The following is a 14179-nucleotide window of genomic DNA, read 5'->3' as shown; positions in this document are numbered from 1 at the left end:
TTTCCTTAATTGTCAAAATTGAACATGTTCAACTGGATCCCAATGGGGGTAATCCGTCCCCCAACTCAGTTGCAGGCGAGATTTCATTTCAAGTCTCCACTACGATCAACAGGAGATCTTATCAACCAGCTGATTGGCACCACTTTCTTTGTATATTTAATAATTAACGAGCAGTATAATCAATTAATCGTTAATGTTATATTTTATTTCTGAATCATAACAAAAAATTATTTAATTTTTACCATACCATAAAGTATTGATTGAGCTAATCATCTCTAAGAACCGTGGGTTACGGCAGCCTTGAAACCTGCTATTGCAGGTCACAAGGCAACTTATCAAATTACATGATCCTGTTTCGTCGTTCCATTTTTTGAATGTCATATATGTTATTAAATTAATTCAGGCTCCATGGTCATGAGAGTTTAGTAAAAGTTTAATGCGGCTGAGAACCTGATAGAATCCTCTTCCTTTATGAGCTTAGCACTGTGGTGTAAAACAAATTCACAATAGGAGTGTTTGGTACAGTGGTGTTACATTGTTGTTGCATTTTGAATAGATCAATACAAATTTGTGAGAAATATATTTTGTTAGATCATATGTGAGTGTCATTTCAAATAGAAAAATGCATGTGTGATTAATCGATGTAACCTGTGGTCGAAATGCCAAATTTCACATTTTAGGTAGAAATATCAATTTTTATCATGGTTCCAAAGCTGGACTGGACCGGATGGTCGGACCAGAAAAACTGGGAATCGGTCAGGTCTGTTTTATCTCAAAGCCGGATTTTCTTCAAAAACTATTGATTTTGGTCAGTAAACCACTGACCCGAGCAGTTAACCGTTCGGACGGTTTTGACCATTTTTTATTTTTTATTTATCAAAATGGACCAATCATTCAGTTTGAATGGTTGGACCGTTAAACCTGAGAACTGGACCCCTGACCGGTTCGTTCTCCGGGTCGATTTTAAAAACCTTGATTTTTATTCATCAATTCAAAATGTTTTTTCAGTAGAAAAATCTCTCCTATACAAATTTATATTGATCAACCCAAAATGTAAAAGCAACGCAGCACCTCTATATCGAACACTTGCATCGGACTGTCAAAGCTTGACCAAAGGTGCAAACAAAAGGGTCTTAAATTTCTGCTCATATGTGTTTTTCTTGCTCAAAGACATCTTTAGCTACTCCTGTTGATGTCTATTTTGTTTACATGGTCAGGAATTCCCATGTTCTAAGCAAAGAGAGACTTGCAAGATCAGAACATCTTTTTGTTAACTGCCCTCATTGGTTTGCTGCTTAGTCTCGCTCTTATGAACTGTTTGGTTCCGTTTACGTATATTGAGTAAAAGCTTATTGACGGTGCCACATAGGCGCCCTATCAACAAATGCATTATTAATTGCATTTGTATATATCAAAGTTTGCAAATACAAACTTCAATTTCTGTGTATCTTTCCTGTTTCAAGAAACTGCATATTGGAACTTCCTGAAACGGTTAGACGTGTATTGGCATTTTGCTGATATGGTGCCTAATGGCACCTATGTATTATAAATGCTCTCATTAAATGTATTTTTCGGTTTTACAATAAATGAAACCAAACACCCTCATAATCTTCTATCTTATTAAAAAAAAGGCAAATGCTGGTATATGGGAGCATTGGTCATTCCATATGATAGGGGAATGAACTGTTACCACACAATTCCATTGTATTGGCAGATATGCCACTTTATGACCTCAGCTCCCATGAAATGAAACTGTTCCTATACCCATAGAATGAACAGAATTCATAATCATTTTTTCAAAAATAAAGAGTAACAGGGTGAATTGTCACATGGAGATTTGTTGCTTGCTGATCCCAATTACTGGTGTATTTACTCATGATTGGAATACATGACTCATTATAGACAGCCTAACAAACAACACATTTAAAGTCGTTCATTTGATCTTTTAAAATTAAAGTCGTTCATTTGATCTTTTAAAGTCGTTCATTGGAATACATGACTCATTATAGACAGCCTAACAAACAACACATTTAAAGTCGTTCATTTGATCTTTTAAAACTTGGCCGAGCCGGGCCAAGTTTTTGGACCTAATTATTGTATTTTGATTTTAAAATTAAATAATTATACTTTTTTTTTTCATTTATTGTCATAGAGACTATAGTAATTTGTAAGAAACTTTAAATTTAATATTAAGATAAAAGCTTCTAATATAAAAGAAATTAAATAATTATACATTGTAATTTATAAGTTTCAATTGGTTATTAGTATGCTAAAAATGACAATTTTAACAAACCAATTCTTTTATCAACAAAAAAATCAACCTAAAACCTATAATATCTATCATAAAATAACCATCCATTGTCATGTAATATCCACAAAACAACTTTAAACATCTCTATAAGGGGCTCCGTCTTCCATTCAACTCCTACAAATAAAAAGTAAAATAAAAAATATATTAGTAAATTAAGAAAAATAGTTCAAATTAATACAAATAAGTAAGTAATAAAATATTGAAAATGGTTTCAATTTTACCAAAAACTTACAACCACTCTAAACTTCAAATTTATCTTCATCAATTGAGTCTTCATCACTAGAAGATTCATCTCTTGGTGAGAGAGAGAGAGAGAGAGAGATTGGGCGTGTCGGTGATTTTATGAAATTGGTGAGAAAGAGAGCAGAAAAGATTAGGGTTTAGTAATTTCCTTTTAGTTCTATATTTCATTAAATACTAGATTAGAATTTAGTAAGATCATCATAGGATTAAAATCTTTAATCTCCTATAAATCTCTATTAATCTTTATTTTATTTATAAAACATCAATTATCAAATATTTTTAAATAACATATATACATAAAGATATATATTATTTATAAATATACAAACCGGGCCTTAACGAAAAACCTAGGCCCAAGCCAGATTTTCCAGGCCGGGTAGGGCTGAAATGATCACCCCTAAACAACCCCCTCTAATCTGTAATTTCGCAAGCTAAAAGCAAGATGCCAATTGACTGATTGGTAAGGTAATAAGGTCTCCTACTAGTTTTAGCCGAGATTTAAGATTGAATCCCACCTGCGGCTGAGTTTGGAGGGAAGGTCTATACGTTTGGGGGTTGTGCTACCTTGTCATGGAGCTTAAAAAAAAAAAAAAAAAAAACTTCACGATCTAAAACGATTTCATTCAACAATGTTTTTTCCTTTTTATTTTTCCAAAGCCTTGATCATTTGATTTTTACTAATAACAATTCTGCACAGAATCCACTTTCTAGACAATTCTATCACTTTAATATAAATATACAGTATAAAACCCTATATATTATACTGCTAAACCTTGTTTATATTTATATTCTTCCCAAACTGGGCTTAATTCAATGGCCCGATTGTCCTCATAAAGTCATAAATTACATCAGACCGAAAGAGAAAGAGGTATAATTGTAACGTACTCCGCCTATAAGACGGTCTTTTTTCGGTTTTTCCCTATTACAAAATGGGCATTTTTGTCATTGTGACCGTATAAGTGAACTTTTGAGTTAGGCAAGCAATACTCTATCAGTCTTTCCTCTCCCGAGCTCCGGCCGCTGTTGACCGACCGAGAGAAATGAGACTCTTGACACACAACATGCTATCTTGCAACATCAAAGGAGTGACGAACGGTTTCCCTCTACGCCTCGAGGTCGTGAAATTTGTGGAGAAAGAAGTCGATTTCAGTGCAGAGTTTCTTAGAAACATATTCCCCAAGATCGAATGGAAGGCTCTCGTCGATGCCTCTCGATCCATGGGCTACTCTCAACTTCCCGATGAGGCCGATTCATCGATGCTCGACTCCGACGACTTCCTGAAGAAGTTCCACCACGCCCTACTCGAGCTTCACCTTAAAGAAGGTGTTCTAATCTGCCCGGAGACCGGTCGGCGCTTCCCGGTCAACAAGGGAATCCCCAACATGCTCCTTCACGAAGACGAGGTCTGAGAGATCCATTGCTTTTCCTCTTACCGCTCCAGCGACGAAAACTAGGGTTTTTGTGGGGTTTAGATTTTGTCATGTAAGTTGAAGAATTTCTTTTCTTTCTTTGGTAATATAGAACTACCATCGTCTTTCTGTTTTGGATCAATCAATGAAAATATAGTTTTGCTTCTTTTTCAAACGCTCTAATATTGATATTTTACTTCTAAAAAAAAAAATCCAAACACGGGTTAAAATGCTCTCTTGCAGGAGGGTAAAGAATGAATTCCGTCACGCATCATCGCGTTTTGCGCCGATTTGTGTAGTTCAACAATTCTTGAAAACTGAAGAGGGTTCACCAGAAAAAACTAAAACCTTTTTCCTTGTGGACAGACCGGTTCAGGATGGCCTTGGCTATGTTTAGATTCGTCGTAATCAGTCAACTTGAAATTTTCACCAGCTTGGCAGCCATTATTACAAGAAAAGAAATTCTCAGCTGCCACTTTGAAGATTAAACGACCATTCATTTTTGGCTTTATTGGAAATTCTCTTCAGCTTACTTGACCTTGGCAGCAGATCGGCATCAGCCAAGCATGTGAAGAAGCTCTCAATGGCTCTTGCCAAGCAATATAGAGAGATTTCGAACCGTCTACTTTTCTTCTCAATCCCCAAGGCTAGACCTGAAGGAAACTTATGTAACACAAACAAACTCATTTCAGATAGACACTGGAAAGCAATGCTATGTGGGAAGGAATAGAATATAAGTCCAATTACCGTTCCCATCACCACCATGGGAATGTTGCATGTCTTAAAAATCCTGAACAGCAAACAGGTCCACATCCTGTAGATGGAAGGAAAGGTTATGTTGCTGATTTCTGAGAAAATTAAAAGAATTAACATATTGCAATGGTATATTGTTTCAGAATGTAAAACTTATGTTGATTCAATCCCTAGTTGAGCATGTAAATTCATCAAGTCTTGATCTTGCTATAGTTGTAAGAAAGAAGACTTCATTAAAAAAAAAAACAATCAATTGGCATTTGGCAAGTGCATATCATTTTCTTTTTCTCTTCCCTTGTAAACCTGTGCCTAAATTGCAAGCTACAATTTCGAGGGAGTTAATATGGTTCCATGACAAGGATAATTCAAACACAACAATGCATTTCATGGGAAATCCTTTTTCATGGAAAGTAAATGTTGACATGTACGTGAATTTCCCATGAAATGCTTGTTTTCTTCCACTTGTACCCAGGAAAAAAAAAGGAAAAAAAGAAAAGAAAACATCCATAGGATGTTCATTGTAAGAGAACTGGGCCGTAGCTACCATGATATCTTGAAACTAAATACAATATATGCAAAGTGAAATGCTAACCAGGCTGATGCACAATATACAGAAAGAAACAGGCTTGATCTTGCGGTGCCAAAGAGACCCTTCCCCAAAATTGTACAAGGACTGCATGGTATTAAGTAGAAATATATCAGGTGAGAAATAAAAATAATGTCATGGTTGAGAAGTAAAATGAATGATAAAAATAATAGAAACACAGTGCAAGCAAAGAAAAGGAAACATAAAGGTTATAGGATATATAATCATGAAATTCAAGTATGATCAACCATGAGCAGTGAAACATCATCTAATTAGTTACTATAGGGAGGTTAAAACAAGAGCAAGTCCAAAATCCCCAGGAATCTCTTAGAAGCCAAAAAAAAATCCCCAGATAAACTAATGAAACATAGAATGAGCCAACTTATCCCAAATTGATGCCGATTTGCAATATAGATATTCTATTATGATAAATCATTGTTTTTAAATCAATTGAGTGTATGCATGGTATCTAGCTTGATGCTAGAGGGGTCCACTCAGACTGAAAGCTAGACTAAGTACCAAATATTGTAAAATGAAAAAGAGTTCATGCAGAAGATACGATTATAAATATAGATTGCCTCTACCACTAACTTTTTTTGTTAATCTTCTTTGTACCACAATTGTGGATAAAAATATAAATTTGTGAATCTTAATGAGGAAGATGAATTTATCCAAGTTGCTGCCGATTAAAAAGCTGGGGTTCGGAGGATAGGACGTATAACAAAGAACCACTAAGCAAATCTGATATCTTTTTTTTTTTTTTTTTTTTCTGACAAGACAAATCTGATACCTTTCCAAGAGGCCCTGACGATGGACTATTAGTGCAGGAATCAAATATACTGGAAGATAGACTGGCAATGCTCTTCCATAAGCCTGAACAAGAAAAGAAATAATGTGTGCAGCACAAGACTGATTTCCATGTACAATCTGCATTAAGATTGAACAAATAGTAGTTATGGAAGATCTTTACCAACAAGGTAATGGCAATAAATGGTGCCACCAGCAACTAATTTTGCATAGTCAAATTAACAAATTAAATAATTTGGAAGCTTCAGAGTTTAAGCTAACCTTGGGACATTCAAGGTTTGCTTCCATGGTCAAATGCTAAACTAATTCAGAGTTTTCTGCATTGTCAAATGTTTTCTTTTAAGCTAACCTTGGGACATTCAGAGTTTAGTCAACCTCACAACCACCCACAAGAACCCTCATTGAGCCCCCTCACCCATAGCCACTAGTCAGTTACATGATGAAAAATGAAGCATCAAAGTCACCAGAATACCCTTGAACAGGAGCTTCCAAAATTCAACAAGTTTATCAAAACAAGAAATTCTCGAACCTTCCCAGATCTCCCAATACAAGATGTTTATTAACAATTTGAGTAACATGAAAATAACATAAATAAAATAAGCATCAAAAGAACAGGAGAAGATATCCTTTTGCTCCTTTGCTTCCATGATCCACAGCAAAACCACTAAAGAAACCAATTTCTAAGTTTTCCAAACACATTTTTGTATGTATGTTTCAAATATTTTGGGTTTTAATATTATTTTTTTAAAGCTGTAAACATTATAATCCTTGCTTATATGATGACAAATACATGTCCACATTCTTCTTATAAAAAACATAATCCTTTTGTGTACTTTTCCTATTTCATTTTTACGTTGAAAGAATTGAATCTCATGAGGCTTATGCCTCATGCATTCAAATATCCTACATATATTTTTTTTATTACCATCCTACACGTAGCTTTCTAAACATTGCTTCTTAGAGCTCAGAGTGAATTCATCCTTAACCCCTAGCTAACCAACATGTAACCCATCAAATCATATGCAGAAACCACTGTGAGGTAGTTGACAACCAAAATATCCTTGTGAAAGAGTTGCAGTGCAACAAAATCTACATGTAAAGAAGAAAAGGAATAAAAAATAAGAAAAGAAAATTAGGGGAATGCATACCGAACATGGTACTTTCATTTCAGGATCTAGTTTTATGTTCACACCCTGCAACTTGTAATGTTTCTCTATCCCTTCCAAATTAGTAAAAGGAACACCACTTGTAATTTCTTTGACCCCTTGTAAAATAACAGAATCCTTTCCACCATGTTTATTCAGAAAAGATCTATATGATGGAGGCAAACTGTCTTGCTTCAATATGTAAGCCAATCTGTCAAAAGAATGCAGTAGGTCAATAATCTATGGCTTTTCATCTGTTTCCCCCCTTAAAATAGAAGAGACAATAACTAGCAAGAAGCATGCGTGTACAAAAAATCAACATCTCAAGAACATTGTGAACATGATTTCAAGCGTATCATATCCAAATTCCAAATGTACAATGTGGTGATCATATTCTAACACTTCAACCATCTAATGGGGAAAAAGGAATAAGCTGCACCAAGGTTCAAAATATCGATATGGCTGATATGCCGGTAGGGCCATATCAGCCTGTATCGAAGCTGATTTCTCCCTTTTTTTTTAGTTTTTTTAAACCTGATTCAGAAGGGTCGGTTTAAGGCCTGTCTACCCCGTGAACTGGGTTAAACCTCGAAACACCCCCTGTAGTGGTGTATCAGAAAGCCCTCGATACGATACGTATTGGCCGATACAGTCCAATACGTATTGAAATTTTGAACCTTGAGCTGCACCAATGAAGATTTGGCTGTAAAATAGATGTCTCGTAAAGACACACCATTTTGGACAAAATGCATGATGAATTAATCAATTTAAGCATTGGAGAATGATCAGAAAGTGAATTTTCACAATGGTACAATGTCTAGTATTGAACCTATAGATTTAAAACTTCCCATTAGGTAAAATCCATCTTATAAGTCTCTATATCACCTCAAAGGTAATCTACATTCCATCATAATAAAAAGAAAATTCTACCTTTTACAAAGTCCATAGTTGAAAAGTTTCTCCAGTGCAAAATAGGTGATATGAAAACCAAGGGATGTGTGCATGGATATGTGTTTAGGAGTAAGATACGTGGAATGGCAACATTTTAGTATATCTAGACTAAACTAAGATGAGTCTATATGTTGATAAGTTAGATGTTGAATAATGAACATATAATTTCAAAGTATAGAGGCAAGCTATATCTTATTAATCAAGACACCTCCTGGTACTGCGGTACTGGTAATCGTATCCAATAAGTAAACAAAAGAAAGCAATAATCAACTTGCAAAATGGAATTGTTGTTTAATTGTCAACTGAAAGATGCATTGAGGAGTCCCAAAAATAAAAGAGAAAAGGATTTCCAAGGACATTTTAACTTATAAGTTGTAACTAATCTTTTATCGGTGATGATTACCATATCCTTTATAAATAAGAAAAATGGAAGATAAACAAGATGTATACAAAACAGAATAGCAGGGGAAAAGGATATAAACCCCTCAGACCATAGCCCCAAGAAAAAGCCAAAAAGCCTCAATATACAGAAAACAACAAAAACACCAAGTATTACAACAACCTCCCACAAACGGTGCCCTACCACAAGGGACATCCACTCCAACCTCCAGAAATTCCATCCAAACTAGGATACCACCCCAACCCCATTGATCGGTCAAACAACTCTCCAGTTATCTAGCTCATCCTCACCCAAATTACCTGCCAATAAAATTAATTAGTGCCTTCTTTGCAAACCCCTTTTCTCCCTCTAACTCTTGATGAACTACCTTTAAGTCTCCCTTGTCCTGACTTCTCTTTTATCAGAAAGTGTTCCTTAACTTTGGTGTCACCTCCAACCAAAGAAAATTAAAAAAAACAAAAGTTCCTTGCTAGGACCACCTCTTCTAACAATATGTCTCTTACCTACCAATAGACTCTAAACCTTCCATCAAAATGTCAACCCTTCTCACACTATCTAATACCACCTCTTCCTCTTCCTAAATCTCTAAAGTATTACTACACTCAACCTTTTCCACTAATTCATTGTCTGTTGTCAAATGAAACTTCTTACTTGACCCAGATCCCATAACAGACACTAATTGGAACCTCAGGCCAAAAATGCCTATCAGAGTGGTTATCTTTCAACTCATAAGATCACAGCCTCACAGGTTTGATCCTAAAGTACCGTCAGCAGGAGAAAACAAACTGGGCATTTGCTCTTTTTTAACCCTGCCTTCCAGAACTATTATTCCTGATAGCCTAATCTCCCAGATCCTCTAAAAGGGATTCCACTCCTAACCATGTTGGTGTTGACCCCTGGAACTTTCCTCCTTTAAAAGCACACCTAGGACCTGCATACTTACTGGTACGGAATTGTGCTTCCTTCCGTCTTTATTGATGAAAAAAAGAAGGAAACAAAACTAAGGATTTCTCTCAGAAAGGAAGAAGCCTAGAGATAAAGCCAGACAAACCCAACATATAAGTATGGCTCCTATACGGGTAAAGAACCCTAACATAAAGACTGTCTTACAAGACAATTTTACTGATTTGGCTCCCTTCTAAACCTTAAGGTTGCAATCCTTTTTCCCCAAAAACAGTACTGTATGCTTCTAATTGGGCAGAATAAATAAACACCGGAGACCATAATAACATGTACAACTTCCTTTTAATAAATAAAACTGGAGGATCACTAGTTTTGCTTTTCAACAGATGAAAGAAACTTTATTAATGAATAAGAAAGGAAAGGAGATTTTAGAGTTACACGATTAGCTAGACAGAGACCATTCTGATTACCCTAATAATCAGCATAGATACTACTAAGTACTAACGATTCTCTCTGGCCTTCCTCCCAAGGTTGCGCATCCATACCAAGTAATTTGAATTTGATTATCCATCAAAGAAATGTAAACTGAATTTGATGAGTATGAAAGGATACCAAATAACTTGGGATGCAAAACGTTCAGGAGAAATTCATTATAAAAATTTAAGAAATAAAAGGTTCGGTGCTAGAAGGTAGAAGCAGAAGGTGTACATACAGAATTTGTGAAGAAGAGAGGCACATAAGGAAAATGTCTCCGTGTGCCCACGTCAAAGGTTTACAAATGCGTCCAAATCGTTTGCTCTTTATTCCACATCGAGAAGCTAGGACAGCAGCACGCATAAGGATATAAATGGACAAGCTTGTGTGCTGTGCATTCGGTCCAGTCAAAAGCATGGAAGGCCCAGCAATCGCCCCTGCTAACAAGGCTCTCCATCTTGCCGTCCTGAACCAGAATGACAGGGTAACTGATTACACGACCAAAAAGCATCAAAACTTCTTCTGTACTAGTAATAACTAAGAATTGTCAAACGTCCCGAACCAAAAACATTCAATTTTTATGGATTCACAGAAAGAACGGTGACATGCCTACGATGTCCTCCCAAAGCAGCTATACACTCATCTACAGAAACAAATGTACCCGCAAAGGTGCCGAGGAAGAGACCGTATCTAACAGTCTCTTTAATGGCCACAACAACCGCTTCACGATTCGAACCCTTAATAGCCGTCCTGAAACGAAAAGGTTTAATAGTTCAATCAAATGACAACCTCCCCAACTAAATATCAAAATTGACAAAATGACATATAATTAACCTTCGAGAAGCAGAGGATCTCCCTCTTCTCAACCGAGCGAGTATCGAAAAGGCAGCAAGACCACCTTTGAGACCCGCACCAATACTGAAACCCTTGGCGGCGGCGCAAACGCATCTCCAAACCTTCTCGAAGTCTTTCTCATATCTCGAATCGGAGCTAAGAACATGGCACGGAGATGATGAAGAAGGATCAGATTTTCCACCGCACCGAGGACATGTTTGTTCATGGGCTCTCGAGCAGTTCTCGCCATGAAAAGTATCATCACATCCGCAATGGCCTTCAGGGGCGTCGCTTGCGCCGCAGACCGGAACCATGGCGGGCAATTAAACCATTAGTTGCACTGCTGCAGGGACAGAGTTGCAGCCAGAGCCAGAGAGACGACCAGAGCCAGTCATTTTGTTGTGATCTTTGACGATGACGTGATGGGAGTTGTTGCTTCTCAGCTTTGTTCACTGCCCCCTCACCACACGTGGTCACATGGCACGTGGGTACTATTTGGCACTGTCTGGTCCCACTGCCGGCCACCGTAATGGAAACTTTTTTGTTGTCACTCATCTCATTCTCCGCCGTGTCCGACCAAGATCGTTGGTCTGGTTGCCATTTTTCATTGATACAGTGGGTTGAGTCTGGCCAAGAGCATTTTTCTTGCGAGGGGCAATCCAGAGTTTGGAAAGAGTACAATTATAAATACAAATATAAATATCTTAGTGGAATCCGTGCATAGTTACCGGTGCAATTTGAGTAGGCATAATCTAAGCCCCTATAAGTTGGATTTGAGTTTTTAATCCAAAAAAACTCAAGTTTAACATAAATTTAGGTTGGATTTGAGTTGAGGCCTTGGGTAATCGATCCTGATTCTGCCAATTTGAGTCCATTCAACATTTTCTGATATATATATTTATATATTATCAATACATTCTACTTAAAATTTGGGCTATAAAATTTAACATGTCTAATCCTAAACTCAATTATTGATAATTTTCAATAATTACTGATAATTTATTAACATATAACAAAAGTTACTAATAATTTATTAACTCAGGCTCAAGTTTATCAACTTAGGCCTAACCCGAGCTTAACCTAACATCTTGGGTTGGATCTGGGTTTGGTCATATTGAACTTTATAGCCTAATTTCTAAGTAGAACATATTGATAATATGTAGATATGTATATCATAAAATATTGGTATAGGCTCAAATTGGGTTAGGTCGAGTTTAAACTACTTAAGGCCTCAACTCCAACCCAACACGAGTTTAGGTTAGCCTTAAGTTTTTTGGCCTAAACCCAACTTGAAGTTCAAAAATTCAAGCCCAACTTGTGCAAAAGCTTGGGTTGAACTGTGTTGGACTCGAGTTAGACCCACCCAACCCAAGGTACACCTCTAGCTCCTTTTGCTTCAAATTCTTTTAACAAAACTCGTGCATCGCAGGATCCCCGCTAGTAATTAATAGCATCAAATTTAATTTATAGTTACTAATAGTAATATTAATTACTAAGAGTAGTAATATTTTGTGGTATTTTTTAATTATTCACAAAAAATAGTTAATGATTATTTTTAAAATTTATAATTAATATTAAAAAATTATTAGTAAATCTATAGTTATAGTTAATAATTCTTAATTATGAATTAATAAATTTTATAACTCTTAATTTATAAAAATATTACTATTATTAATAGTTAATTTAATAATCAATTTAACTATTCACGAAACAATTATTAATTTTTAAATTTTAATATTAATTAATTAATTAATATTATTATTGGTAATTAATTAATTTGTTGGTAATATATCACTAATTAATTAATCATGAATTATTATTATATCACTATATTAATTACTAAAAACAGTAATATATTTTGGTATTAAATTTTGGCAATTTTTAATCAATCATGGATATAAATAATAGATTTTAAGTGAATTTTGGTACTATTAAATTAGTCCTAAGAGAACTAATTAATTTTGGTAAACTATTAATAAATTGTCAACAATATTAGTAATTAACCCCAAAAATATTACTAAAATGAAAATTATTCATTATTAAAGATAGTAATATTGTTTTGGAAATTTTAATTAATCACGAAAATAATTAACTTATTTTGGTTTGAGTTGTAATAAAATGAAATGATTAACTATAAACAATAGGTAATATACCATTCAAAGTAAATGGGCCGGATTAATAAAAACCAAACCATACCTAATCCAACAAACCACATCAGTTTAGTTAAATGGATCAAAGAGAGAGAGAGAGACAGAGAGAGAGAGAGAGAGAGAGAGAGAGAGATGTGTCTTAGTTAAAAGTGGGAATACATTGTGAGGCAATAGTAGGTGAGACCTAAGACTGGGTCAATGAACTACACCTCAACATGGAAATTATAAAGAATGTTGTGGTGGAGTTGGAAAGCCGCTTCAATGGAACCCTCAAAGACATCCACAACACCTTGCAACATTCACAAGGTAGTTCCTCCCAAAGCAGCCTTCAAGGCATGATGGACAGTTTCCAAGCACAATTGGACTAGATGAGGGGTGAGTTGACACTCATAAATAGAGCCATGGCCAATTCTGCTATTATCTCACCTGCTCCAACAACTCACATCAAGATACGCCAATTGACACCATACTCCATACTCAATTGCTCACGATGCTCGGGTGCTTGAAAATTTCTTGTGGCAACTTGAATAGTATTTCTCTGCGACTGGCATCCATGATGACCTAACTCAAGTACGCACAACCACCATGTATTTAAATGATACTGCAATGTTATGGTGGTGTAGGTGTTGCTAGGACAATGTGGCACACATACCCTCAACACCTGGGCTGATTTCAAGTGAGAAATCAATTGACGGTTCTACCCTGAAAATGTTGAGTGCCTAGTACAAAGGAAGTTGAAGAACTTGAAGCACAAGGACTCACTACACAACTATGTCCAAGAATTCTTAGTCTTGACACTTGAGATCTCCAACATGTCTGACAATGACCTCTTGTTCAACTTCATGGATGATCTCAAACCATGGGTGGAGCTTGAACTACTATAGTGTGGGGTAAAGGACTTAGCAATAGCCATGGCGGCAGCCGAGCAACTTGTTGATCTAAAGAAGCCTGATGAAGAAGGCCACTAGCCACATAGCCCATGTACCAATAGCTTGAGTGGGGGAGACATGCGATCAACTTACACTCAGATAAAACAACCATACCCCAATAAGCCAGTTAATCAACAACAAGGGAAGAAGCCACAAGGACCTCAGAACTCCCAAGTCACAAGTACACAGGACCTTACAAACCCCAAGGTTACCAATACACCAGAAAACCAGCCACACCTCCTTCACCATGTTACATTTGCAATGAAATGCATTGGACCAGTGAA

General features: G+C 36.1%; 1 protein-coding gene and 1 pseudogene across 2 annotated transcripts; one reads left to right on the top strand and one right to left on the bottom strand.

The window, feature by feature from the left end:
* The first annotated feature begins 3531 nt into the window (after positions 1-3531).
* LOC148850499 (multifunctional methyltransferase subunit TRM112 homolog A pseudogene) lies at positions 3532-4138 on the top strand (annotated as a pseudogene). The gene has a single exon (XR_016099119.1). The product of XR_016099119.1 is annotated as a multifunctional methyltransferase subunit TRM112 homolog A pseudogene (transcript).
* A 341-nt stretch (positions 4139-4479) lies between these two features.
* Positions 4480-11238, bottom strand: LOC148850498 (uncharacterized). The gene is made up of 8 exons (XM_088944273.1): positions 10817-11238; positions 10592-10732; positions 10221-10448; positions 7258-7465; positions 6093-6229; positions 5309-5389; positions 4711-4777; positions 4480-4616 (listed from the first exon to the last, which is right to left on the bottom strand). Exons 1-8 carry the CDS (start codon positions 11128-11130, stop codon positions 4611-4613), a joined length of 1182 nt encoding a protein of 393 aa, XP_088800399.1. The 5' UTR covers positions 11131-11238; the 3' UTR covers positions 4480-4610.
* Positions 11239-14179: the final 2941 nt, after the last annotated feature.

The sequence above is a fragment of the Nelumbo lutea genome, chromosome 5 (genome assembly GCF_056320005.1).
Source record: "Nelumbo lutea isolate HS-2025 chromosome 5, American lotus-T2T, whole genome shotgun sequence".
Classification (NCBI taxonomy): domain Eukaryota; kingdom Viridiplantae; phylum Streptophyta; class Magnoliopsida; order Proteales; family Nelumbonaceae; genus Nelumbo; species Nelumbo lutea.
Note: the sequence above shows the minus strand (reverse complement) of the source record. Positions and strands in the feature narration are given on the sequence as shown.

Coding starts and splice junctions, on each gene's coding strand:
- LOC148850498 (XM_088944273.1), bottom strand. CDS start 11,130: ATGGTTCCGGTCTGCGGCGCAAGCGACGCCCCTGAAGGCCATTGCGGA. Junction 10,449..10,591: donor GCTTTGGGAGGACATCGTAG/GCATGTCACCGT, acceptor ATTCTGGTTCAG/GACGGCAAGATGGAGAGCCT. Junction 6,230..7,257: donor AAATGAAAGTACCATGTTCG/GTATGCATTCCC, acceptor ATCTTAATGCAG/ATTGTACATGGAAATCAGTC.